At 50.5% G+C, this 25,013-nt stretch overlaps 1 protein-coding gene across 1 annotated transcript in view; it reads right to left on the bottom strand.

The window, feature by feature from the left end:
• LOC147109011 (uncharacterized) overlaps positions 1-25,013 on the bottom strand; it is a 552,618-nt gene that overhangs the window by 14,895 nt on the left and 512,710 nt on the right. The window contains exons 87-90 of the mRNA XM_086002569.1: positions 24,666-24,866; positions 20,187-20,315; positions 18,977-19,168; positions 15,022-15,102 (exon numbers count right to left, since the gene is read on the bottom strand). Coding sequence (XP_085858695.1) covers positions 15,022-15,102; positions 18,977-19,168; positions 20,187-20,315; positions 24,666-24,866 — 603 coding nt within the window. The remainder of the gene's footprint in view (positions 1-15,021; positions 15,103-18,976; positions 19,169-20,186; positions 20,316-24,665; positions 24,867-25,013) is intronic.

Raw genomic sequence — 25,013 nt, 5'->3', positions numbered from 1 at the left:
TAAAATGTTGGAGTCCATTATTAAGGAGACAGTAACAGGACATTTGGATAATCATAATTTAATAGGACAAAGTCAGCATGGTTTTATGAAGGGGAAGTCATGTTTGACAAATTTGCTGGAGTTCTTTGAGGAAGTAACATATAGGGTGGATAAAGGGGAACCAATGGACGTAGTGTATTTAGATTTCCAAAAGGCATTTGACAAGGTGCCACACAAAAGATTATTGCTTAAGATAAAAAATCACGGGATTGGGGGTAATATTCTGGCATGGATGGAGGATTGGCTATCTAACAGAAGGCAGAGAGTTGGGATAAATGGTTCATTCTCAGACTGGCAATCAGTAACTAGTGGTGTTCCGCAGGGGTCAGTGCTGGGTCCCCAACTCTTTACAATCTATATTAACGATTTGGAGGAGGGGACCGAGTGTAACATATCAAAGTTTGCAGATGATACTAAGATGGGAGGGAAAGTAGTGAGTGAGGAGGACATAAAAAACCTGCAAGGGGACATAGACAGGCTAAGTAAATGGGCAGAGATTTGGCAGATGGAATACAATACTGGAAAGTGTGAGGTTATGCACTTTGGCAGGAAAAATCGTAGAGCAAATTATCTTAATGGCAAGAAACCGGAAAGTACTGAAGTACAAAGGGATCTGGGGGTCCTGGTGCACGAAACTCAAAAGGTTAGTATGCAGGTGCAGCAAGTGATTAAGAAGGCCAATGGAATGTTGGCTTTCATTGCTAGGGGGATAGAATATAAAAATAGGGAGGTATTGCTTCAGTTGTACAAGGTATTGGTGAGACCGCACCTGGAATACTGCATACAGTTTTGGTGTCCATACTTAAGAAAAGACATACTTGCTCTCGAGTCAGTACAAAGAAGGTTCACTCGGTTAATCCCGGGGATGAGGGGATGGACATATGAGGAGAGGTTGAGTAGATTGGGACTCTACTCATTGGAGTTCAGAAGAATGAGAGGCGATCTTATTGAAACATATAAGATTGTGAAGGGGTTGGATCGGGTGGATGCGGGGAGGATGTTCCCGATGATGGGTGAAACTAGAATTAGGGGGCATAGTCTTAGAATAAGGGGCTGCTCTTTCAAAACTGAGATGAGGAGGAACTACTTCACTCAGAGGGTGGTAGGTCCATGGAATATGCTGCCCCAAAAAGCTGTGGAAGCTACATCATTACATAAATTTAAAACAGAAATAGACAGTTTCCTAGAAGTAAAGGGAATTAAAGGTTACGGGGAGCGGGCAGGAATTTGGACATGAGTCTAGGTTCGGATCGGTCATGGCCCTGTGGGTAGCGGAGCGGGCCCAGGGGCCGTGTAGCCTGATCCTGCTCCTATTTCATGTGTCTAATTCTGTTAGATTCAGGAGATAGTTCTGTGATAGTAGATTGGCGGTTAGGATCAGATCAGCCATGATCTTATTGAATGGCGGAGCAGGCTCGAGGGGCCGATTGGCCTACTCCTGCTCCTATTTCTTATGTTCTTATTTTAACACCGCTGCTGATAGCGGAACGATTCAAATTCTTCAGGAGGAATCAGCACAAGAATGAAAGTAACGCTGATTACCTCACCGAATTAAGAAAGCTGTCAAAGCACTGCCAATTCGGGGCAGGACTGGCAGATTCTCTACGAGACAAATTCGTCTGCGGTCTCCTAAGTGAAGGAACACAGAAAAGGCGACTTTCTGAGAAAGATTTGACACTGGACAAGGCTTTCAGTGTGGCTGTATCATACGAAGCAGCAGCAAGAGGAGCTGCAGAGATACAGCAAAAGCCACAGGACTTCGGCACCCATGAAATGACATGGGGTTTCGAGAGATGTTATCGCTGCGGCAGATCCACCCATGACCAGAGGGACTGCTGGTTCAAGGACAAAGCATGCAGGCAATGCGGAAAGATGGGACACATTGCACGTGTATGCCGATCTGGAAACAAAAAATCCACTGACAGAAAAAAAATCAAAATCAATAGGGAAAAGTACAGAAAGGTACAAATGATGACGGACAGTAGCTCCGAAGACCAGAAGAGCGATAGCGACTCCGGAAACAAGAGACTAAGCTGTCTCAAATTACATAATGTAATTGCCAAAGAAGATTACCAGACCATTTGGGTTACCCTCACGATAGCGGGGTCCCCAGTTAAAATGGAGCTAGATACAGGATCAGCTCTGACCGTCATAAGTCGACGGGATTACGAGCGGCTATTTCCGCATATACCTTTGAAAGACACATCCATTATCTTGAAGACATATACGGGGCAGAAAGTATACCCCAGAGGGAAAACAAAGGTGCCTGTTGTATACAACGGCAAGGAAATACAGAAGTTGTATTTATACGTTCTGCAAGATGGTGGTCCACCATTGTTGGGACGTGAATGGATCAGGAAGATACGTTTAGACTGGCACTCCATTCAGGCACTGACGGTGACCAGTAAGAAAAAAAATGATGATGACGTCATACCTGAACGATTAAAAGACATCTTGGCTAACGCCAAAGAAGTGTTTCAACAGGAACTAGGAACCTTGAAAGGCGTCACCGCCTCAATAAAAGTGGAAGATGCGGCAATTCCCAAGTCTTTTAAGGCAAGGCCGGTGCCATACGCAATTCGTCCAGCAGTCGAGGCAGAGCTGGAGAATTTGGAAAAAGCAGGCGTGTTATCCAAGGTAGATTGGAGCGAGTGGGCAACACCCATCGTCCCGGTCATGAAGAAAACGTTGAATAATGATAAATCTGAAGAACAGAGAAAAATTTGCATCTGTCGGGACTTCAAGGTGACTGTAAACCCGGTCCTTCACACGATACAGTATCCTCTTCCAAGGATAGAAGATATTTTCGCCTCACTATCCGGAGGGAAACGTTTCACCAAAATTGACTTGGCACAGGCATATCTACAGATGGAGGTTGAGGAGGCCTCTAAAAAGTATCTCACGATAAACACACACAAAGGCCTGTACCAGTACAATCGACTGGTTTTCGGAGTAGCATCAGCTCCAGCTATCTGGCAAAGAGCTATGGAGCAAGTCCTGCAAGGGATTCCGGGGACTCAATGCTACCTAGACGACATCCTTGTAACAGGAGAAAACGACAACGAGCACCTTGCCAATTTGGAGCAGGTGCTCACTAGGCTGAGAGAACGGGGCCTACGAGCAAATTGCCCCAAGTGCGAATTTTTCCAGAAACAAATATCATATTGTGGCCATATAATTAACGAAGAAGGGTTGCATAAGTCACCTGAAAAAATTGAAGCGGTCATAAAAGCCCCAGCACCTGAAAATGTCTCACAATTAAGGTCGTTCCTGGGATTGATAAATTACTATCATAAATTTTTACCGAACTTGTCAACTGTTCTGCACCCTCTTAACGCACTGCTACAAACGGGAGTAATTTGGAAATGGAGCGAAGACTGTAAACGTGCCTTCCATAAATGCAAAGGCTTGATCACGTCCAAGGAAGTGTTGGCTCATTACAACCCATCACTGCCAATCAGACTGGCGTGCGATGCATCCCCTTATGGCGTGGGAGCGATATTATCGCATAGATTCCCTGATGGCTCAGAACGGCCGATAGCTTTTGCGTCACGGTCATTGAACTCAGCTGAGCATAACTATGCCCAGATCGACAGGGAAGCACTCAGCCTGGTGTGGGGAGTGAAGAAATTCAACCATTACCTACACGGACAAAAATTTACCTTGTTGACTGACCATCAACCCCTCGTCTCCATATTCAACCCTAAAAAGGGCGTTCCCATTATGACAGCGCAAAGGCTACAGAGGTGGTCCCTTTTCCTAGGGACACACCAATATGACATAGAATACAAAGGATCAAAACAGCATGGGAATGCTGATGGTTTATCGTGCCTACCGTTGCCAACGGTAGAAGAGGCACCTACAGTGGACCCAGTGGAGATGTTCCACTCAACCATAGTAGAATGTCTACCAGTAACAAATTCTACCATTGAAAAGGAAATGAGAAATGACCCGACTCTCTCACGAGTCTACGATTTAACGGTGAAGGGATGGCCAGCACATGGCAAACCACTGTTGCCAGCATTCTCGCAAAGAGAACAGCTGTCAGTGTGCTGAGGAACCTTGATGTGTGGATCCAGAGTGGTGATTCCACCCAAACTCCAGGATAAAGTGCTAAAGGAGCTTCACGAGGGGCATCTGGGTGGAGTGAAAATGAAGAACCTAGCCAGAGCGTTTGTGTGGTGGCCAGGTATCGATGGAGACATCGAAGAAATGACCAAGAGCTGTCTAGGATGCCAGAAGGTCAAAAACGCCCCACCACATCCATGGGAGTGGCCCTCATCTCCATGGCAAAGGGTACATATCGACTTTGCGGGTCCATTTATGGACTCAATGTTCTTTGTAGTGGCGCTTCTTAGTTTCCAAACAGGCAGCCACTGAGCTGTGGGGTTTTTAACAACGAGTAGACGCGTGTCGAAATAAAACGTTCCCAAACGTAGCTTTGTCTTTTAAACTGTTTACTATAACACTTAACAAACGGAATTACAAAGCAAACACGTATAAACGAACACGGTCAAAAACTGTACTGCTCCAAACCTCACAGCTTCTGCCTCCTTCAACCACGTGCAGTTTAAACTGTAAAATGGCTGCACCCATGTGTGGCTTAGGGACTGTTCCATTGTGGCAAGAATGAAGGGGGTGTCTCGGACTATACTACTGGAGCGAGAACATAGGGGGTTTCTTAATACAATAAGTCGGTCAGGTACATTAACTGTATTATGCCATTTAACCACTATTTTAAAGTATTTTCTTAAGCTTTTATGGCTCTTACATTCCGGCCCCTAATTGACTAGGCACATGAAGCATATCAATTACTCAAACATTAAGAGTCATAAACTAATGAGTTCAACATATTTACAATATAAGTGTCCACTTTTTTCGTTCGGGAACCTTTCACGCTGCTTCTTGTAGCAGGCAGAGCTTTGTGATCGGTCTTTCCAGGGTACTGGTCTTGGTTTGCAAACAAACGCGACGAACGACGCCTCTGGAGTCTGGCATGGTCGTAATTATTTTTCCCATCAACCAAGAATTTCTAGGGGCTGAATCACCCACAATTAAGACAATGTCTCCGACAATGAAGTTCCTCTTTATTTTGGACCATTTTTGACGCTCCTGTAGCAGAGGTAAGTATTCTCTTGTCCATCTGGTCCAGAAAAGGTCTGACATATACTGAACTTGCCTCCACTTCCGACGGGCATTCGGATCTTCCTTTTTGAAGACTCCCGGGGGCATGGCTGGCTGTGTTTTCAACAACAACAGGTGGTTCGGAGTCAGGGCTTCGAGGTCATTGGGATCATCTGATGTCTTAATTATCGGTCGGTCATTAATGATGGCTTCGACCTCGCACAGAACGGTTTGGAGTCCCTCGTCGTCAAGCGCTTGCTGCTTCAGTACAGAACTGAGTAGTTTTCTTACGGTGCGTATCTGTCTTTCCCAGACACCTCCGTGGTGGGATGCAGCCGGAGGATTGAAGATCCACTTAATTCCTGTTTGCATCATGGCTTCCTGTATTTTAAGCTGATTCCAACCTTCAATAGCTTCCCGTAGTTCTCTCTCCGCTCCGACGAAATTAGTGCCATTATCAGAACGCATAATGGACACCTGTCCTCTTCTACAGACAAAGCGCCGCAAGGCGTTAATATAGGAATCAGTGTCAAGCGTGTGTGCCACCTCAATATGAACAGCTCTGATGGTCAAACAAGTGAAAAGCACACCATATCTCTTGACAAGGCTCCGTCCTCGCTTTACCTCGAAAGGCCCGAAATAGTCCACCCCTACGTTTGTAAATGGGGGCTTGTCTGGTAACAAACGGTCTTCAGGCAGGTCTGCTATTTTCTGCTCCCCAGCTCTAGCGTGTAACCGTCTGCAAACAATGCATTCAGAGAGTATTTTTCTTATTACGGAATTAGCTCCTGGAATCCAGTATCTTTGTCTTAGCTTCGCAAGCACGTGATTCCTCCCACTGTGTCCAATACTCTGGTGTATATGCTGAAGAATGAGGGTAGCAACCCGGAGGTCCTTAGAAAGGATAGCAGGATGCTTGGCCTCCTCTGGCATAGCAGATTTGTTTAGTCTCCCTCCCACCCTCAGTACTCCATCTTGCAGTGTAGGGTCCAGCTTGTAGATATGACTACCTTTCTTGATTGGAGTATTTCGCTGTAGAGCTTCGATTTCTTCTGGGTATCTTTGTCTTTGACTGAAGCGAACTATCTCCTTCTCAGCCTTGGCCAAATCCTCCACGGTCAATGAATTCTTGCCCAATGTGGTCTTGTGATGATGCGTATACTGCTGTAGAAGTATTCTCTGCTTATCAGGGTTACTTTCAGACTGACTGATAGTGGCTCGGTACTCTTTTCTCTTACCGCTCAGGTATAGCAGCAACTCTTTCAACCTTAGAAACCATGCAACTGCTTTCCTCAACTGGTGCCATCCTGAGAAATGGTTAACAAGCTTGTTCACTGTGTCAAAGTTCTCTTTCGTATTTATGAGATTTACTGTGACTGATCTCTTGACTTTGACGTCGTCTTCAGTAATCTGACTTGGCATATCTGGTCTTTCTGGCCATGATCTCTCTGTTTCCAGCAGATAACTTGGGCCTTGTATCCAAGTTTCACTCCTCATGAAGTTTTCAGCCTTCAATCCTCGTGAGGCTTGATCTGCTGGGTTTAATGAGGTGTTTACGTACCTCCATTGAGATGGTTGTGTAGCTTCTCTAATGGATGAGATTCTGTTTGCTACGAAGGTCTTGAAGCGTATCTTCTCATTCTCTATATACTTCAGCACCGTCGTGCTATCCGTCCAGAAGACAGATTCTTCTAATGGGAGCTGTAACTCTTTCCGCATCACCTGGTCAACTTTAACTGCAACAACCGCTGCCGTCAATTCCAGTCTCGGGATGGTGACCTGCTTCAGCGGAGCCACCCTGGATTTCCCCATGAGGAAGGCACAATGTTTCTGGCCCTGTTGATTTGTCAGCAAGAGGTAAGTAGCCGTGCCATAGCCGTCCTCACTGGCGTCCAAGAAATGATGTAGTTGAGCCGTCTTTGTAACTCCGAAACTCGCGGGCTTGATGCATCTACAGACGTTGAAGCTAGAAAGTTGTTGCAAATCTGTCAACCATCTGTGCCATCTCTGAGCTTGACCTTCTGGGATATCTTCATCCCATCCTCTCTTGTCTCTACACAGCTCTCGTAGCATCAGCTTCACCGGCAGAATGAGTGGTGCCAGGAATCCAAGAGGGTCGTAGATGGAACTGACCACGGAGAGAATCCCTCGTCTTGTGGATGGTCTTTCGTTCACCATTATCCTGAAGTTGAACGTGTCTGACTCGATGCACCATTGTACACCAAGAGCTCTCTCGATAGGAAGGACATCGTGGCTCAGGTCCAGATCTTTGACTTCAGTGGCTCTTTCCTTTTCTGGGATAGAAGCTAGAACTGCTCTGCTGTTGCTTATCCACTTAGTCAGATGGAATCCTCCATTCGAACACAGAGTTCTAAGGTCTCTTGACAGTGCGATGGCATCGTCTTCTGTTGACACGGACTTCAGACAGTCGTCGACATAAAAGTCTCTGAAGATTGTCTCCACAGCCTCTGATGGTGCTTTGCCTTTGCCATCTTCTGCAGTTTTTCTGAGAGCGTAGCTTGCACAGCTGGGAGATGATGTGGCTCCGAACAAGTGTACGGCCATTCTACATTCCACCATCGCTTGACTAACGTCGCCATCTGGCCACCAAAGGAAGCGCAGAAGATCAGCATCTTCATCAGGGATTCTAACTTGGTAGAACATTGATTCTATGTCTGCCATCATGGCAACGAGCTCTTGTCTAAACCTAGTCAAGACGCCAATGAGGGTATTAGTAAGATCAGGACCTTGAAGCAGCTGGTCATTCAGTGAAGTTCCTCTGAATGAGGCGGCGCAGTCAAACACTACACGGATCTTTTTCTTCTTTGGGTGATACACCCCGTGATGAGGAATGTACCAGACCCTTCCATCGTCTCTGTTCAACTGTTCCTCGGGCACCTTTACAGCATAGCCTTTCGCTATGATGTTTCTCATGAAGTCTTTGTAGTCTGCGTGAAAGTCGGGGTTCTTGTTCAGCTTTCTCTTTAGACTGATGGCGCGTTGCTCTGCTATGCAGCGATTGTTCGGCATCTTCGCGGTCTGTCTTCTCAGTGGCAAACCAATGTGATAGTGGCCATCAATGAACTGTGTAGACCTTGTCATCAAACCCATGAACTGATGGTCTTCTTGTGACATCTCTGTCTTTTCCTCACAGCTGCGTTCTGAGAAGTCTGCGTTGAACTGCTGTATCAACAGCTCTTCAATGCTTGCGATAGAGATGCGATTAACTGTGACGTTTTGTCGTTCCTCCTTGTTCGACTTGTGGCCATCATCTCTCCTTACCGGTCCATTGACTACCCATCCAAGGGCTGTCCCGACGGCGTAGGGTCCGTCATCCTTGCTGTTTATCACCTGCCATGGCTCCATAGTTTTGTAGGCATTGGTTCCAATTAATAGGCCAATTTCTGCTTCAATGTATGGGAGACGCACCTTTTCTAGGTAAGGCCATCTATCCACATCCTTCTGCAGGGCTAGGTTCCCTATTCTAACAGGAATCTCCCTCTGTGTGAAAACATTAGGCAGGTCTATGAAGTCCTTCTCTTCAAGTCCACACACTTCTAGGTCTGACAGGATATAACTTTGCATTGACTTCTCATGACCCATGGTGCGTAATAGGATTTCTGTTCTTCTGCCTCTAACGTTCAGCTGTCGCACGAGTGATTCTGTGCAGAACGTTGCTGAGCTACCTGGATCCATGAAGGCGTAAGTCTCCACAAGCTTCTCGCTCCTCTTAGACTTGATCTTTACTGGTACGATGGCAAGAATACAGTCACTGTCACCGGCCCCAGTGAGTCCACAAGTCTCTGGTTCTAGCGACACCAGAGCACTTGAGACAACCTTCTCGTCGGTATTGTTTTCTTCACTCTTCTTAGAGACCTGTTCTTCTTTATGGATATGCAGCAGACTGGGATGTTTCCGAGTGCACTCTCTGCATGTTGTTCTTTGCTTACAGTTTCTACTCAGGTGCCCCCGAGAGAGACATCCAAAGCATAGGCCGTTGCACTTCAGGAATTCGATTCTGTCCTTATGTGGCTGTGCTTTGATGTCGCTGCAGAAATCCAATGTATGATTCTTCTGGCAGAATAAGCATGGATTCTGAAAGGCATTAGCAGACGTCACTGTGCTGCTCTTTTTGGGAGATGAGTTCTGGGGCCTTTCTTCCTCGGCCTGGGTGACGATAGTTGCAAAGCTGCTTCCCCTGGAACCACCTTTCCTGAGAGTCTTTGATTCAACGGGCTTGGCTTTCACTCTTCCATCGGTGGTCGGGCTGACGTCTTGGATGTTTCCAAACAATGGGTCCCTAGCAATTTTAGCCTGTTTGTCTATGAAGTTCACTAAGTCTGCAAACCTGGCTCTACCTTTCCGTCTCTCCATTATCTCAAAGGCTGTTCTTCTCCATTGTTCTCTCATCCTGTAAGGAAGCTTAGAGATGATGATTCTCATAGTCGTAGGATTGTCCATCTCTTCCATGAATTCAACATCCTCCATGGTGTTGCGACATCCTATGAGGAAAAGAACATATGCGTTCAATGCCTCTCCGTCCTCCGATCTGATCTGTGGCCACTTGGTAGCCTTTTCGATATATGCAGTGGCTATCTTCAGCTCGTTACCATAGTGCTCCTGCAGCAACTTCCTGGCTTCTATGTATCCCCGGTCCGGTCTCATGTGTTCACAGCTTCTGACCAGGTCTTGTGGCTTACCACTGGTGTACTGTCCCAGGTAGTACAACTTATCACTGCTGCTCTCTGTTTTGGAGTCAATGGCTTGTTCAAAGGATCTGATGAAGGGCTTATACTTGAGTGGGTCGCCTTGGAACACTGGTATGTCTCTTTGAGGGAGTCGAAACAGATTCTGTTGTTTTACAAGCATCTCTGTAATTTCGTTCTGACGTTGCATCACTTGGTATAGGCTTCTCCCTGTGTCTTCAGGCCTCTGGTGGTCATCAGCAGGGTCTAGTCTAGACCGCCTGACGTCTGGGGTAGCATCACGTGCTCCTGTTAGTGGAGAGGCCACTCTTCCACGCTGTAATGCCAGGGGATTGCCTTCGGGCTCTGTTGTAACTCTTGAAGGTGCCCTGGATCCAACTTTATGTGACGACGTTGACTGGCAGTGGCTCCCGCCGTCCCGTGAGCTTTCATAATCTTCGTACGCACTCAACCTGGCGTCTGAGACCTCGATAGCTGTTTTTATCTCCAGCTGTTCTTTCTTTGCCTGCACCTGGGCCCGTTGGGCCTGCAGTTGGGCCTCTTGGACCTGCAGTTGGGCCTCTTCCCGTTCAAGAGCTTGCTTCTCCGCTAAAGATGCTGCGCGCGCCATCAACGCCGCCCGTTCAACCTCCTCTCTCATGCGTCGCGACGAGCTTGTGGTAGAAGCGACTGGCCTGCGTCCAGAAACAGAGCTACCTTCTTTTCGATTTTTGCTCGGTCTGGCGGAAGTCTCTGAAATGCTATCATCTGGTCCGACTTCATCGTCAACTTTATCTTTCTCTGCTGTATCAGCGTCTTGACGAATCTTTAACATCCACTGTTCCGTGGCCTTGATATAGTCCTTAATGCTGGTTGATTTAAGATCAAACCAGTTGTGCTGATCAGCGTTTCCCTCTTCTTCAGGCAGAAGTGCTAATACATCTTCATTGAGTACATTAAATTCTTCATGCAGCTTGGAGAAATCGTAATACATCATGTCTTCAGCTTTCTTAATATTAGCATTATCTTCCGTGAGACGATCGATTATCTTCATTTTTCCAGTTATCTGAGCTAATTTAGCCTTCCTTGCACCTATGCTTCTATGTAACTTCTCTTCCATTGCCTTTGGGGTGAGCTTTATTTCCCTCTTTTGGCCAGCAATCTTTCTGGCTGATGGAAGCTCCTGGCTCCGTAAGGCCTCGGCCATTTTACCCGCAGCTCTTATTTAGCTTCTCAATAGAATGAACAAAGCAAGTAGCAGTCACTGTACCTTCGCTTTCTTATATTGTCATCTGGCTCCGTGACCATTCGGGTATACGTTCGCCGACGATTCCGTCCCTTCCTTCTTAGGGAGCAAGTTTTTGACTAATGTAGTGGCGCTTCTTAGTTTCCAAACAGGCAGCCACTGAGCTGTGGGGTTTTTAACAACGAGTAGACGCGTGTTGAAATAAAACGTTCCCAAACGTAGCTTTGTCTTTTAAACTGTTTACTATAACACTTAACAAACGGAATTACAAAGCAAACACGTATAAACGAACACGGTCAAAAACTGTACTGCTCCAAACCTCACAGCTTCTGCCTCCTTCAACCACGTGCAGTTTAAACTGTAAAATGGCTGCACCCATGTGTGGCTTAGGGACTGTTCCATTGTGGCAAGAATGAAGGGGGTGTCTCGGACTATACTACTGGAGCGAGAACATAGGGGGTTTCTTAATACAATAAGTCGGTCAGGTAAATTAACTGTATTATGCCATTTAACCACTATTTTAAAGTATTTTCTTAAGCTTTTATGGCTCTTACATTCTTAATCGCGGTTGATGCACACTCCAAGTGGCTGGAGGTAATAAAGATGTCCTCCACCACCACGGAAAAAACCATCACAGTATTAAGGACCATATTTGCCAGGAATGGGCTGCCTGAACAGATCTGTTCTGATAATGGACCGCAATTTGTGTCCGAAGAATTCAGGAAGTTCTTAAAAAACAATGGGGTTAAGCACTACATGTCCGCCCCATACCATCCCGCCACCAATGGATTAGCTGAAAGGTTTGTCCAGACCTTCAAGAAGGCCATAAAGACCATGGGTAATGAAGACATAAATCTACAACATAAGGTAGATAACTTCTTGTTTGCATACAGGAATGCAACACATGTGGTTACAAACCAAACTCCCGCCATGATGTTTTTCAATAGAAGACTAAGATGCCGGCTGGATTTGATCAAGCCAAACATCAGAAGGGACGTAGAGAACCGGCAATTTCAAGGCATGAATGAAAGGCCAACTAGAACCTTCCAGATAGGTCAACAAGTTTTGGCCCGGGACTACCGTACCGAGAAATGGCAACCTGGAACTATTTGCACACGACTAGGACCGCTGATGTATACCGTGGACATTGGTGAAAGCATAATAAGGCGCCATGCTGACCAGATCATAGAGTCATCCGAAAAGGGACAACCTACACCACAACTCTATACGCCTAATGATGAAGCAGAGATACCCATAGTATCTACCTCCGATCCGGTGATACTGGAACCAGATGAACCCGACACTGGCATTCAAGCCGAATCGACCTTGCCAAAAGAACCTACTACACCACCGAGGCGTTATCCGGACCGAGTCAGGAAGCCTCCAGAGAGACTGACTTATAATTGATTAACTGCAGCAAATGTGTAGATTATTGTTCTTGTAAACATGTTAATTAATGATTACTTAAAATGTTATGTACTAATTATCTAAAAGGGGAGGAATTGTAGTGTATGTACCTTTAAGAGCCCCTGTGTACTGTAATACTGGTAGTGACCACTCGGGTATATAAGCCTGTATAGCGTTTTGTATCTTTTAGTTCACCTCCAGACTTTGTTCAGTAAACACCTGTTAAACCAACTCCTGCATTCCGTGTCTCCATTAACACACGGATACAACACCCGGGGCAGGTACAGCACGGGTTAGATACAGAGTAAAGCTCCCTCTACACTGACCCATCAAACACTCCCAGGGCAGGTACAGCACGGGTTAGATACAGAGTAAAGCTCCCTCTGCACTGTCCCATCAAACACTCCAAGGGCAGGTACAGCACGGGTTAGATACAGAGTAAAGCTCCCTCTACACTGTCCCATCAAACACTCCCAGGGCAGGCACAGCACGGGTTAGATACAGAGTAAAGCTCCCTCTACACTGACCCATCAAACACTCCCAGGGCAGGTACAGCACGGGTTAGATACAGAGTAAAGCTCCCTCTGCACTGTCCCATCAAACACTCCAAGGGCAGGTACAGCACGGGTTAGATACAGAGTAAAGCTCCCTCTACACTGTCCCATCAAACACTCCCAGGGCAGGTACAGCACGGGTTAGATACAGAGTAAAGCTCCCTCTACACTGTCCCATCAAACACTCCCAGGACAGGTACAGCACGGGTTAGATACAGAGTAAAGCTCCCTCTACACTGTCCCATCAAACACTCCCAGGGCAGGGACAGCACGGGTTAGATACAGAGTAAAGGTCCCTCTACACTGTCCCATCAAACACTCCCAGGGCTGGTACAGCATGGGTTAGATACAGAGTAAAGCTCCCTCTACACTGTCCCATCAAACACTCCCAGGGCAGGGACAGCACGGGTTAGATACAGAGTAAAGCTCCCTCTACACTATCCCATCAAACACTCCCAGGGCAGGTACAGCACGGGTTAGATACAGAGTAAAGCTCCCTCTACACTGACCCATCAAACACTCCCAGGGCAGGTACAGCACGGGTTAGATACAGAGTAAAGCTCCCTCTGCACTGTCCCATCAAACACTCCAAGGGCAGGTACAGCACGGGTTAGATACAGAGTAAAGCTCCCTCTACACTGTCCCATCAAACACTCCCAGGGCAGGCACAGCACGGGTTAGATACAGAGTAAAGCTCCCTCTGCACTGTCACATCAAACACTCCCAGGCCAGGCACAGCACGGGTTAGATACAGAGTAAAGCTCCCTCTGCACTGTCCCATCAAACACTCCCAGGGCAGGTACAGCACGGGTTAGATACAGAGTAAAGCTCCCTCTGCACTGTCCCATCAAACACTCCCGGGGCAGGCACAGCACGGGTTAGATACAGAGTAAAGCTCCCTCTACACTGTCCCATCAAACACTCCCAGGACAGGTACAGCACGGGTTAGATACAGAGTAAAGCTCCCTCTACACTGTCCCATCAAACACTCCCAGGGCAGGGACAGCACGGGTTAGATACAGAGTAAAGGTCCCTCTACACTGTCCCATCAAACACTCCCAGGGCTGGTACAGCATGGGTTAGATACAGAGTAAAGCTCCCTCTACACTGTCCCATCAAACACTCCCAGGGCAGGGACAGCACGGGTTAGATACAGAGTAAAGGTCCCTCTACACTGTCCCATCAAACACTCCCAGGGCAGGTACAGCATGGGTTAGATACAGAGTAAAGCTCCCTCTACACTGTCCCATCAATCACTCTCAGGGCAGGTACAGCATGGGTTAGATACAGAGTAAAGCTCCCTCTACACTGTCCCATCAAACACTCCCAGGGCAGGGACAGCACGGGTTAGATACAGAGTAAAGCTCCCTCTACACTGTCCCATCAAACACTCTCAGGGCAGGTACAGCATGGGTTAGATACAGAGTAAAGCTCCCTCTACACTATCCCATCAAACACTCCCAGGGCAGGTACAGCACGGGTTAGATACAAAGTGAAGCTCCCTCTACACTGTCCCCTTAATTTGGGTGCAAGTCCCACTCCAGAGATTTGAGCCCATAATCAAGGTTGACACTTCTAGTGCGGTACTGAGGGAATGTCAGCCTAGATTATGGGATTTTCACTGTCGGAGATGCAGTGTTCCTGATGAGACGTTAAACCTAGGTCCACGTCTGCCCTCTCAGGTGGACGTAAAAGACCCCATGGCACTATTTTGAAGAAGAGCAGGGGAGATCTCCCCGGAGTCTTGGCCAATATCGCTAAAACAACTGAATTGTTCATTCACCTCAGTGCTGTTACTGGGATCATGGTGTGTGTAAAATAGCTGTGGTGTTTCCTGCACAACGGTCACAGTGTATGATGGTTGCTGCCTGACTGTCAGTACGTCTTTGTTTAAAATGTCAGAGGAGTGGGAGTGCGTGTTACCCATGGTTGAACCTCTGTCTGTGAGCTGGTGTCCGACACTTACCATTTGGTGCCGCAGGGGAGTGCTGGTCTTTGGAACAGTGGCGAAATCCAATTCATCGACAGAGATCATGGAGCTTGTGTCCTTAAAAGAGAGTCAACGGAGAATGGGATCAGGAACATAAGAACTTAACAATTAGGAGCAGGAGTCGACCATTCGGCCCCTCGAGCCTGCTCCGCCATTCGGCCCCTCGAGCCTGCTCCGCCATTCAATAAGATCATGGCTGATCTTCTACCTCATCTCCACTTTCCTGCACTCTCCCCATATCCCTTGGTTCCCTTAGTGTCCTCAACGACTGAGCCTCCACAGCCCTCTGGGGTAGAGAATTCCAAAGATTCACCACCCTCTGAGTGAAGAAATTTCTCCTCATCTCAGTCCTAAATGGCCGACCCCTTATTCTGAGACTGTGACCCCTGGTTCTAGACTCCCCAGCCAGGGGAAACATCCTCCCTGCATCTACCCTGACAAGCCCTGTAAGAATTTTGTATGTTTCAATGAGATCACCTCTCATTCTTCTAAACTCTAGGGAATATAGGCCTAGTCTACTCAATCTCTCCTCATAGGACAGCCCTTTCATCCCAGGAATCAATCTAGTGAACCTTTGTTGCACCACCTCTAAGGCAATCATATCCTTAGGCAAGAAATCCAAATGTACTCACCGCACTCCATGTTACTGTTCCCGCAACACGCGAGCTCTCCCAAGCAATGGGCCAGGTCTCCTAAGCAAGAACGCCCATTTTGCCAATGTGCTCCACAGGCAGAGTATCTCACTCACCGGGAACATGTATCGGTAAATCCCCAACACACTCGCTCACCGGGAACGTGTATCGGTAAATCCCCGACACACTCGCTCACCGGGAACGTGTATCGGTAAATCCCCGACACACTCGCTCACCGGGAACGTGTATCGGTAAATCCCCGACACACTCGCTCACCGGGAACGTGTATCGGTAAATCCCCGACACACTCGCTCACCGGGAACATGTATCGGTAAATCCCTGACACACTCGCTCACCGGGAACATGGATCGGTAAATCCCCGACAGACTCACTCACCGGGAACGTGTATTGGTAAATCCCCGACACACTCGCTCACTGGGAACGTGTATCGGCGAATCCCCGACACACTTGCTCACCAGGAACATGTATCGGCGAATCCCCGACACACTCGCTCACCAGGAACATGTATCGGTAAATCCCCGACACACTCGCTCGATCACCGGGAACGTGTATCGGCGAATCCCCAACACACTCGCTCACCGGAAACGTGTATCGGCGAATCCCTGACACACTCACTCACCGGGAACGTGCATCGGTAAACCCCCGACACAATGGCTCACCAGGAACATGCATCGGCGAATCCCCGACACACTCGCTCACCGGGAACGTGTATTGGTAAACCCCCGACACAACAGCTCACCAGGAACATGTATTGGTAAATCCCCGACACACTCGCTCACTGGGAATGTGTATCAGTAAATCCCCGACACACTCGCTCACTGGGAACGTGTATCGGTGAATCCAGGACACACTCGCTCACCAGGAACATGTATCGGTAAATCCCCGACACACTCGCTCGCTCACCGGGAATGTGTATCGGTGAGTCCCCGACACACTCGCTCACCGGGATTGTGTATCGGTGAATCCCGGACACACTCGCTCACCGGGAACGTGTATCAGTAAATCCCCGACAGACTCACTCACCGGGAACGTGTATTGGTAAATCCCCAACACACTCGCTCACTGGGAACGTGTATCGGCGAATCCCCGACACACTTGCTCACCAGGAACATGTATCGGCGAATCCCCGACACACTCGCTCGATCAACGGGAACGTGTATCGGCGAATCCCCAACACACTCGCTCACTGGAAACGTGTATCGGCAAATCCCTGACACACTCGCTCACCGGGAACGTGCATCGGTAAACCCGACACAATGGCTCACCAGGAACATGCATCGGCGAATCCCCGACACACTCGCTCACCGGGAACATGTATTGGTAAACCCCCGACACAACGGCTCACCAGGAACGTGTATCGGTAAATCCCCGACACACTCGCTCACTGGGAACGTGTATCGGTGAATCCAGGACACACTCGCTCACCAGGAACATGTATCGGTGAATCCCGGACACACTCGCTCACCGGGAACGTGTATCAGTAAATCCCCGACACACTCGCTCACCGGGAACATGCATCGATGAATCCCCGACACACTCGCACACCGGGAACGTGTATCGGCGATTCCGGGAACATGCATCGGCGAATCCCCGACACACTCACTCAACGGGAATGTGTATCGGTAAATCCCTGACACACTCGCTCACTGGGAACGTGTATCGGTGAATCCCGGACACACTCGCTCACCAGGAACATGCATCAGCAAATCCCTGACCCACTCGCTCACCGGGAATGTGCATCGGTGAGTCCCCGACACACTCGCTCACTGGGAACATGTATCGGTAAATCCCCGACACACTTGCTCACCGGGAACATATATCGGCGAGTCCCCGACACACTCGCTCACCAGGAACGTGCATCGGTGAGTCCCCGACACACTCGCTCACCGGGAACATGTATCGGTAAATCCCCGACACACTTGCTCACCGGGAACATATATCGGTGAATCCCCGACACACTCGCTCACCAGGAACGTATATCGGTGAATCTCCGACACACTCACTGGGAACGTATATCGGTGAATCCCCGACACACTCGCTCACCAGGAACGTATATCGGTGAATCCCCGACACTCTCACTGGGAACGCATATCGGTGAACCACCAACACACTCGCTCACCGGGAGCGTGCATCGGTGAGTCCCCGACACACTCGCTCACCGGGAACGTATATCGGTGAATCCCCGACACACTCGCTCACCAGGAACGTATATCGGTGAATCCCCGACACACTCACTAGGAACGTATATCGGTGAATCCCCGACACACTCGCTCACCGGGAACATATATCGGTGAATCCCCGACACACTCGCTCACCGGGAATGTGTATCGGTTAATCGCCAAGTGCGGCTCCCTGTGGGTAGGGCACATTTTTAAATTCTGCCCCATTGTGACCAAATCAGTTCAGACAAATAAGGCCCTTCAGACATTGGATCTCAGCCTCCCAGAATCCCAGCCCGACCATCCCCCCATGACAACATACTGTTTCTTAAAGCAGCTCGGTTAGAGATACTACCCGACCTCAGTCCTAAACCTGCCCTTCACACCCTGACCCTGTGACCCCTACCCCTGCGATCTGAAAGTGCTGTATAATTTCTCCGGAGTATCGTGTGTACCTCAACAATGTGTTTCATTTCTGGAGGGTGTATAACTTCCATACAAGATATCGAATCTCCATAAAATAGATAATTTCTATAAGGTATATAATTACAATAAAGTGTATATTTGCTATAAGGTATATCATTTCCATATGATGTATAATTTCTACATGGTGTATCGTGTCCATACGGTGTATAATTTCTATCCTGGCAATCACTGCCCTATCTCAGCCTCTCCAGGATGTGGAGCTCTGGATTATGAAGCGGCTCCTCACATGGACGCTGCCGCCAAGCAGAGTTTTGGGGGGGGGGGGGGGGGCGGCAGGGATAGAGGGAACAGGAGACCGTTCTATTTGGCACAGGTTGTCTCCTCAAATCCATGTCCCCGAATTGCCTCGTTTCCTGCCCCCCCCCCGTCCGCGATGTGTTTGTTGACAGCTGCCTCCTCTAGCACTGAGGCTCAGCTCACTGCTCTCTTCCGCTGTTCCTCTAGGGTCCTGTTACCCCTGCTCTCCCCCCCCCCAACACTCCTCCTGTGCCGTTACCCAGCTCCCCCGTCTCACCGACACACCCTCATTTCAAACGCAGCACAGAATCCACAGGAGCCACAACACCAAGGCCCTGGGTCTGACTGGTGGATCACCTCCCTGCCCGCGCCCCCACCCTCACCCTGCTCACTCACCAGCCTCTCGTTGACGGTCCGCAGGTCGTCAGCGACCTCCCTGAGCAGCATCTTCAGCTTGTTACCAATCACGTGGATCTCCTCCTTGGCCTCGACCCTCTCCGCTCCCTCTCCGCTCACCAGCAGCTGCCCGGAGATGTCCTGCAGGGTGTTCACCTGGGGCTGCTTCTCCAACATCTCCGCCTCCAAATTCTGCAATAAACATTTCCCATCCTCTTGTTAGGGCATTTGGGCAAGGGGGCAGGAGTGGAGGGAAAGGGGATAGAGCTAGCAAGTGCCACCTGTTTACAGGTCGAATGTGTGGGGGAGCAGGGTTGAGCACTGTGTCTGAAGAAATGAGCCTGTCCTCATTATAGGGGATGGGAGCAGGGATTGATACAGGGCTGTGGGGCGGGGGCAGGGCAGTGGGATTAGTTCGGGTTTGATTCAGGGCTATGGGGTGAGAGCGGGGTAGTGGGGTTAGTTTATGGATTGATACAGGGCTATGGGGAGAGAGCGGGGCAGTGGGGTTAGTTTGGGATTGATACAGAGGTATGGGGAGAGAGCGGGGCAGTGGGGTTAGTTTTGGATTGATACAGGGCTATGGGGAGAGAGCGGGGCAGTGGGGTTAGTTTGGGATTGATAGAGCTATGGGGAGAGAGCGGGGCAGTGGGGTTAGTTTGGGATTGATACAGGGCTATGGGGAGAGAGCGGGGCAGTGGGGTTAGTTTGGGATTGATACAGAGGTATGGGGAGAGAGCGGGGCAGTGGGGTTAGTTTGGGATTGATACAGAGGTATGGGGAGAGAGCGGGGCAGTGGGGTTAGTTTGGGATTGATACAGGGCTATGGGGAGAGAGCGGGGCAGTGGGGTTAGTTTGGGATTGATACAGAGGTATGGGGAGAGAGCGGGGCAGTGGGGTTAGTTTGGGATTGATACAGAGGTATGGGGAGAGAGCGGGGCAGTGGGGTTAGTTTGGGATTGATACAGGGCTATGGGGAGAGAGCGGGGCAGTGGGGTTAGGTCAGGATTGTTACAGGGCTTGGGGAGGGAGTGGGGCAGTGGGGTTAGATCAGGATTGATACAGGGCTATAGGGAGAGCGGGGCAGTGGGATTAGTTTGGGATTGATACAGGGCTATGGGGAGAGAGCGGGGCAGTGGGAATAGTTCGGGATTGATACAGAGCTATGGGGAGAGGGACTAATGCTGACGGATTGACGTCCATCGCTTACCATTAGCTCCTTGCGGTGCTGTGTCAGAGTCTGCAGACCAAGTCCTGGGTCACTGAGCTGCACTAATCCACGCCGGCTCTCACAGTTGGCCAGCCACATCAGCAGCGAGCGGGTGGTACGATGGAAATCCTGCAGCCGGAAGAAACACACACATAGTGATGAGAAGTGCAGATGAAAGTAAACTAGTGGGGCTTCACGTGTTTATCCAGGGACTGGCTGAGCCATTCAGACCGGAAGATCAATCTTGGATCGCTAGTCTGTGCTACGTTGGCCTCGGCACCCCTCGGCTAGGCAGGGAGAATTTACTCGAGGGCCTGCGCCTGGTCCTCGTCCAGAGATTCCTAAGCTGTTAAAGGTTCCCAATGTCGGCAGCAGAAAAGGAAGCAGAAAACCTCCCCTTTAATAATGAAGAGAGCAACCAGGATGATTGAGGGGATGGAGGGATTGGATTACGATGAGCAATGATTTAAATCAGGCACGTGCTCACTGGAAAGGAGAAGGTTGTGAGGTAATGGGATGGCTGTTTGTAGTGTCTAAAGGGGACTGGATAATATCGACCGTCACAAGCTGTCTCACTTCGTCCAGAAAAGTGGAACCAGAGGCCTCGGCCTGAGCTTGAAGGGGGGGGGTGGGGGGGGGGGGGGAATTCAACACTAACCTGCGGAAACAATATTTCAGTGAGCGAGCGGTCAATCTATGGAACAGGCTCCCTAGGGAGAGGGGGGAAGCAGTTAGTATTGATTCATTCAAATGCAAATTAGATAGATTTCTTTCACAAAGTAACATTTTGGGACACAGGAGTAATTTGAGACGTGACGTGTGGTGAGTGTCGTGTGCTCGGGAAGAACAGCTGACTTTGAATCTCTGGTTCCCAAAGCTCTCCACCACTGGGGGTTTTCCTCACCTCATGTCTGGGTCTGTTGCAGACTGATTGATAGAGATTGATCGCTGTGATTAGTCAACAACTCCATTATCATTGTATCATGGGACTATCAGGATGGTAGAAGGCGAACTAGATGGGCCGTGGTCTTTTTCTGTCTAACAAATTCTACATTCCGAATTCAGAGTGTACTATTTTTAGTCGAACCTTTGACAGCAATGTTTAATATTAAAGAGAGTATTTTCATACCTACATTGTCTTATCAGTGCGCTGTGAGCAAGGCATTTACTTATGTAGTATATTCACTGTTGTCCCACATTCAAGATCCCGCAGACAGCAAATAAGATAAATGACCAGCTAATCTTGAAGAGGGCTGTTGGCCAGGACAGCTTCCCTGCTGTTTTCCAATAATACCAGGGATCTGTTGGACCCACTGACAAGTGTCAGCACCGATCAGTCTCGGGCTGAACCAGACTGCTCGCAACCCTGCTGTCCTGAAATGAGCTTCCTACCACATATCCACTCCATCACACAGACCGCCTACTTCCACCTCCATAACATCGCCCGTCTCCACTCTGGCCTCAGCCCATCTGCTGCTGAAGCGCACATCCGTGCACTTGTCCCCTCCAGACTCGACTATTCCAACTCTCTCCTGGCTGGCCTCCCATCTTCCCCCCTCCGTAAACTCCAGCTCATCCAAAACTCTGCTGCCCCGTGTCCTAACTCACACCAAGTCCCGTTCACCCATCACCCCCTGTGCTCACTGCCCCGTGTCCTAACTCACACCCAGTCCCGTTCACCCATCACCCCCTGTGCTCACTGCCCCGTGTCCTAACTCACACCCAGTCCCGTTCACCCATCACCCCCTGCGGTCACTGCCCCGTGTCCTAACTCGCACCCAGTCCCGTTCACCCATCACCCCTTGTGCTCACTGCCCCGTGTCCTAACTCACACCCAGTCCCGTTCACCCATCACCCCCTGCGCTCACTGCCCCGTGTCCTAACTCGCACCCAGTCCCGTTCACCCATCACCCCTTGTGCTCACTGCCCCGTGTCCTAACTCGCACCCAGTCCCGTTCACCCATCACCCCCTGTGCTCACTGCCCCGTGTCCTAACTCGCACCCAGTCCCGTTCACCCATCACCCCTTGTGCTCACTGCCCCGTGTCCTAACTCGCACCCAGTCCCGTTCACCCATCACCCCCTGTGCTCACTGCCCGGTGTCCTAACTCACACCCAGTCCCGTTCACCCATCACCCCCTGCGCTCACTGCCCCGTGTCCTAACTCACACCCAGTCCCGTTCACCCATCACCCCCTGTGCTCGCTGCCCCGTGTCCTAACTCACACCCAGTCCCGTTCACCCATCACCCCCTGTGCTCACTGCCCCGTGTCCTAACTCGCACCGTCCCGTTTGCCCATCACCCCGTGCTCACTGCCCCGTGTCCTAACTCACACCCAGTCCCGTTCACCCATCACCCCCTGTGCTCACTGCCCCGTGTCCTAACTCACACCCAGTCCCGTTCACCCATCACCCCCTGTGCTCACTGCCCCGTGTCCTAACTCACACCCAGTCCCGTTCACCCATCACCCCCTGTGCTCACTGCCCCGTGTCCTAACTCGCACCGTCCCGTTCGCCCATCACCCCCTGTGCTCACTGCCCCGTGTCCTAACTCGCACCGAGTCCCGTTCGCCCATCACCCCTGTACTCACTGACCCGTGTCCTAACTCACACCCAGTCCCGTTCACCCATCACCCCCTGTGCTCACTGCCCCGTGTCCTAACTCGCACCAAGTCCCATTCACCCATCACCCACTGTGCTCACTGCCCCGTGTCCTAACTCACACCCAGTCCCGTTCACCCATCACCCCCTGTGCTCACTGCCCCGTGTCCTAACTCACACCCAGTCCTGTTCACCCATCACCCCCTGTGCTCACTGCCCCGTGTCCTAACTCACACCCAGTCCCGTTCACCCATCACACCCTGAGCTCGCTGCCCTGTGTCCTAACTCACACCGAGTCCCGTTCGCCCATCACACCTGAGCTCGCTGATCTACACTGGCTCCCCATCCGGCAACGCCTCGAGTTTAAAATTCTCATCCTCGTGTTCAAATCCCTCCATGGCCTCACCCTTCCCTATCTCCTTCACCCAGCAAAAGGTCAGTGTCTGTGGAACAGTAACCAGCAAAAGGTCAGTGTCTGTGGAACTTACCCAGCGAGGGTCAGTGTCCGTGGACCTTACCCAGCGAGGGTCAGTGTCCGTGGGCCTTACCCAGCGAGGGTCAGTGTCCGTGGGCCTTACCCAGCGAGGGTCAGTGTCCGTGGGCCTTACCCAGCGAGGGTCAGTGTCCGTGGGCCTGTGTCCGTGGGCCTTACCCAGCGAGGGTCAGTGTCCGTGGGCCTTACCCAGCGAGGGTCAGTGTCCGTGGACCTTACCCAGCGAGGGTCAGTGTCCGTGGATCTTACCCAGCGAGGCTCAGTGTCCGTGGGCCTTACCCAGCGAGGGTCAGTGTCCGTGGACCTTACCCAGCGAGGGTCAGTGTCCGTGGACCTTACCCAGCGAGGGTCAGTGTCCGTGGACCTTACCCAGCGAGGGTCAGTGTCCGTGGACCTTACCCAGCGAGGGTCAGTGTCCGTGGGCCTTACCCAGCGAGGGTCAGTGTCCGTGGACCTTACCCAGCGAGGGTCAGTGTCCGTGGACCTTACCCAGCGAGGGTCAGTGTCCGTGGGCCTTACCCAGCGAGGGTCAGTGTCCGTGGGCCTTACCCAGCGAGGGTCAGTGTCCGTGGGCCTTACCCAGCGAGGGTCAGTGTCCGTGGACCTTACCCAGCGAGGGTCAGTGTCCGTGGACCTTACCCAGCGAGGGTCAGTGTCCGTGGACCTTACCCAGCGAGGGTCAGTGTCCGTGGACCTTACCCAGCGAGGGTCAGTGTCCGTGGGCCTTACCCAGCGAGGGTCAGTGTCCGTGGGCCTTACCCAGCGAGGGTCAGTGTCCGTGGACCTTACCCAGCGAGGGTCAGTGTCCGTGGAACTTACCCAGCGAGGGTCAGTGTCCGTGGAACTTACCCAGCGAGGGTCAGTGTCCGTGGGCCTTACCCAGCGAGGGTCAGTGTCCGTGGACCTTACCCAGCGAGGGTCAGTGTCCGTGGGCCTTACCCAGCGAGGGTCAGTGTCCGTGGGCCTTACCCAGCGAGGGTCAGTGTCCGTGGGCCTTACCCAGTGAGGGTCAGTGTCCGTGGACCTTACCCAGCGAGGGTCAGTGTCCGTGGGCCTTACCCAGCGAGGGTCAGTGTCCGTGGGCCTTACCCAGCGAGGGTCAGTGTCCGTGGGCCTTACCCAGCGAGGGTCAGTGTCCGTGGGCCTTACCCAGCGAGGGTCAGTGTCCGTGGAACTTACCCAGCGAGGGTCAGTGTCCGTGGACCTTACCCAGCGAGGGTCAGTGTCCGTGGGCCTTATCCAACGAGGGTCAGTGTCCGTGGACCTTACCCAGCGAGGGTCAGTGTCCGTGGAACTTACCCAGCGAGGGTCAGTGTCTGTTTATCCCCAGTTACCTGACATTGCATCAGGTGGTCAGAGTTCAGAGGGTCCCAACAGATCCCGTTACCTGGCATTGCATCAGGGTGCTCCTTAAGGAGGTTCTCCAGTTCTCCAGCCTCTGCGATGCCCTGTTCCAGTTCCCATTCACCTGGTGCAGCTTCTGCTGCAACTCCTGGGCCTCAGCACTGTCTGTCTGCAGGAACTCCCGGCTGCTCAGGTTCGCAGAGATGACCAGCGCCTTGTACTTGTCGAGCTCCTTCTGAATGTTCTGCGGAAACAAGGGGCCGTTGTATTTTCACACGCACGCAGTCACAATTTCCCAGGCTTCAAACCAAGCCAGCTCCACACTAGGGTTGCCCTGGAGTCTCCAGAATGAAGGATTAATCCCCAGGACAATGCCGCGAGCAAACCCAGG

The sequence above is a fragment of the Somniosus microcephalus genome, chromosome 12, assembly GCF_052327205.1.
Source record: "Somniosus microcephalus isolate GS21.2 chromosome 12, FLI_Smic_1.0, whole genome shotgun sequence".
Lineage (NCBI taxonomy): Eukaryota > Metazoa > Chordata > Chondrichthyes > Squaliformes > Somniosidae > Somniosus > Somniosus microcephalus.
This window is presented reverse-complemented; position numbering and strand designations above follow the sequence as displayed.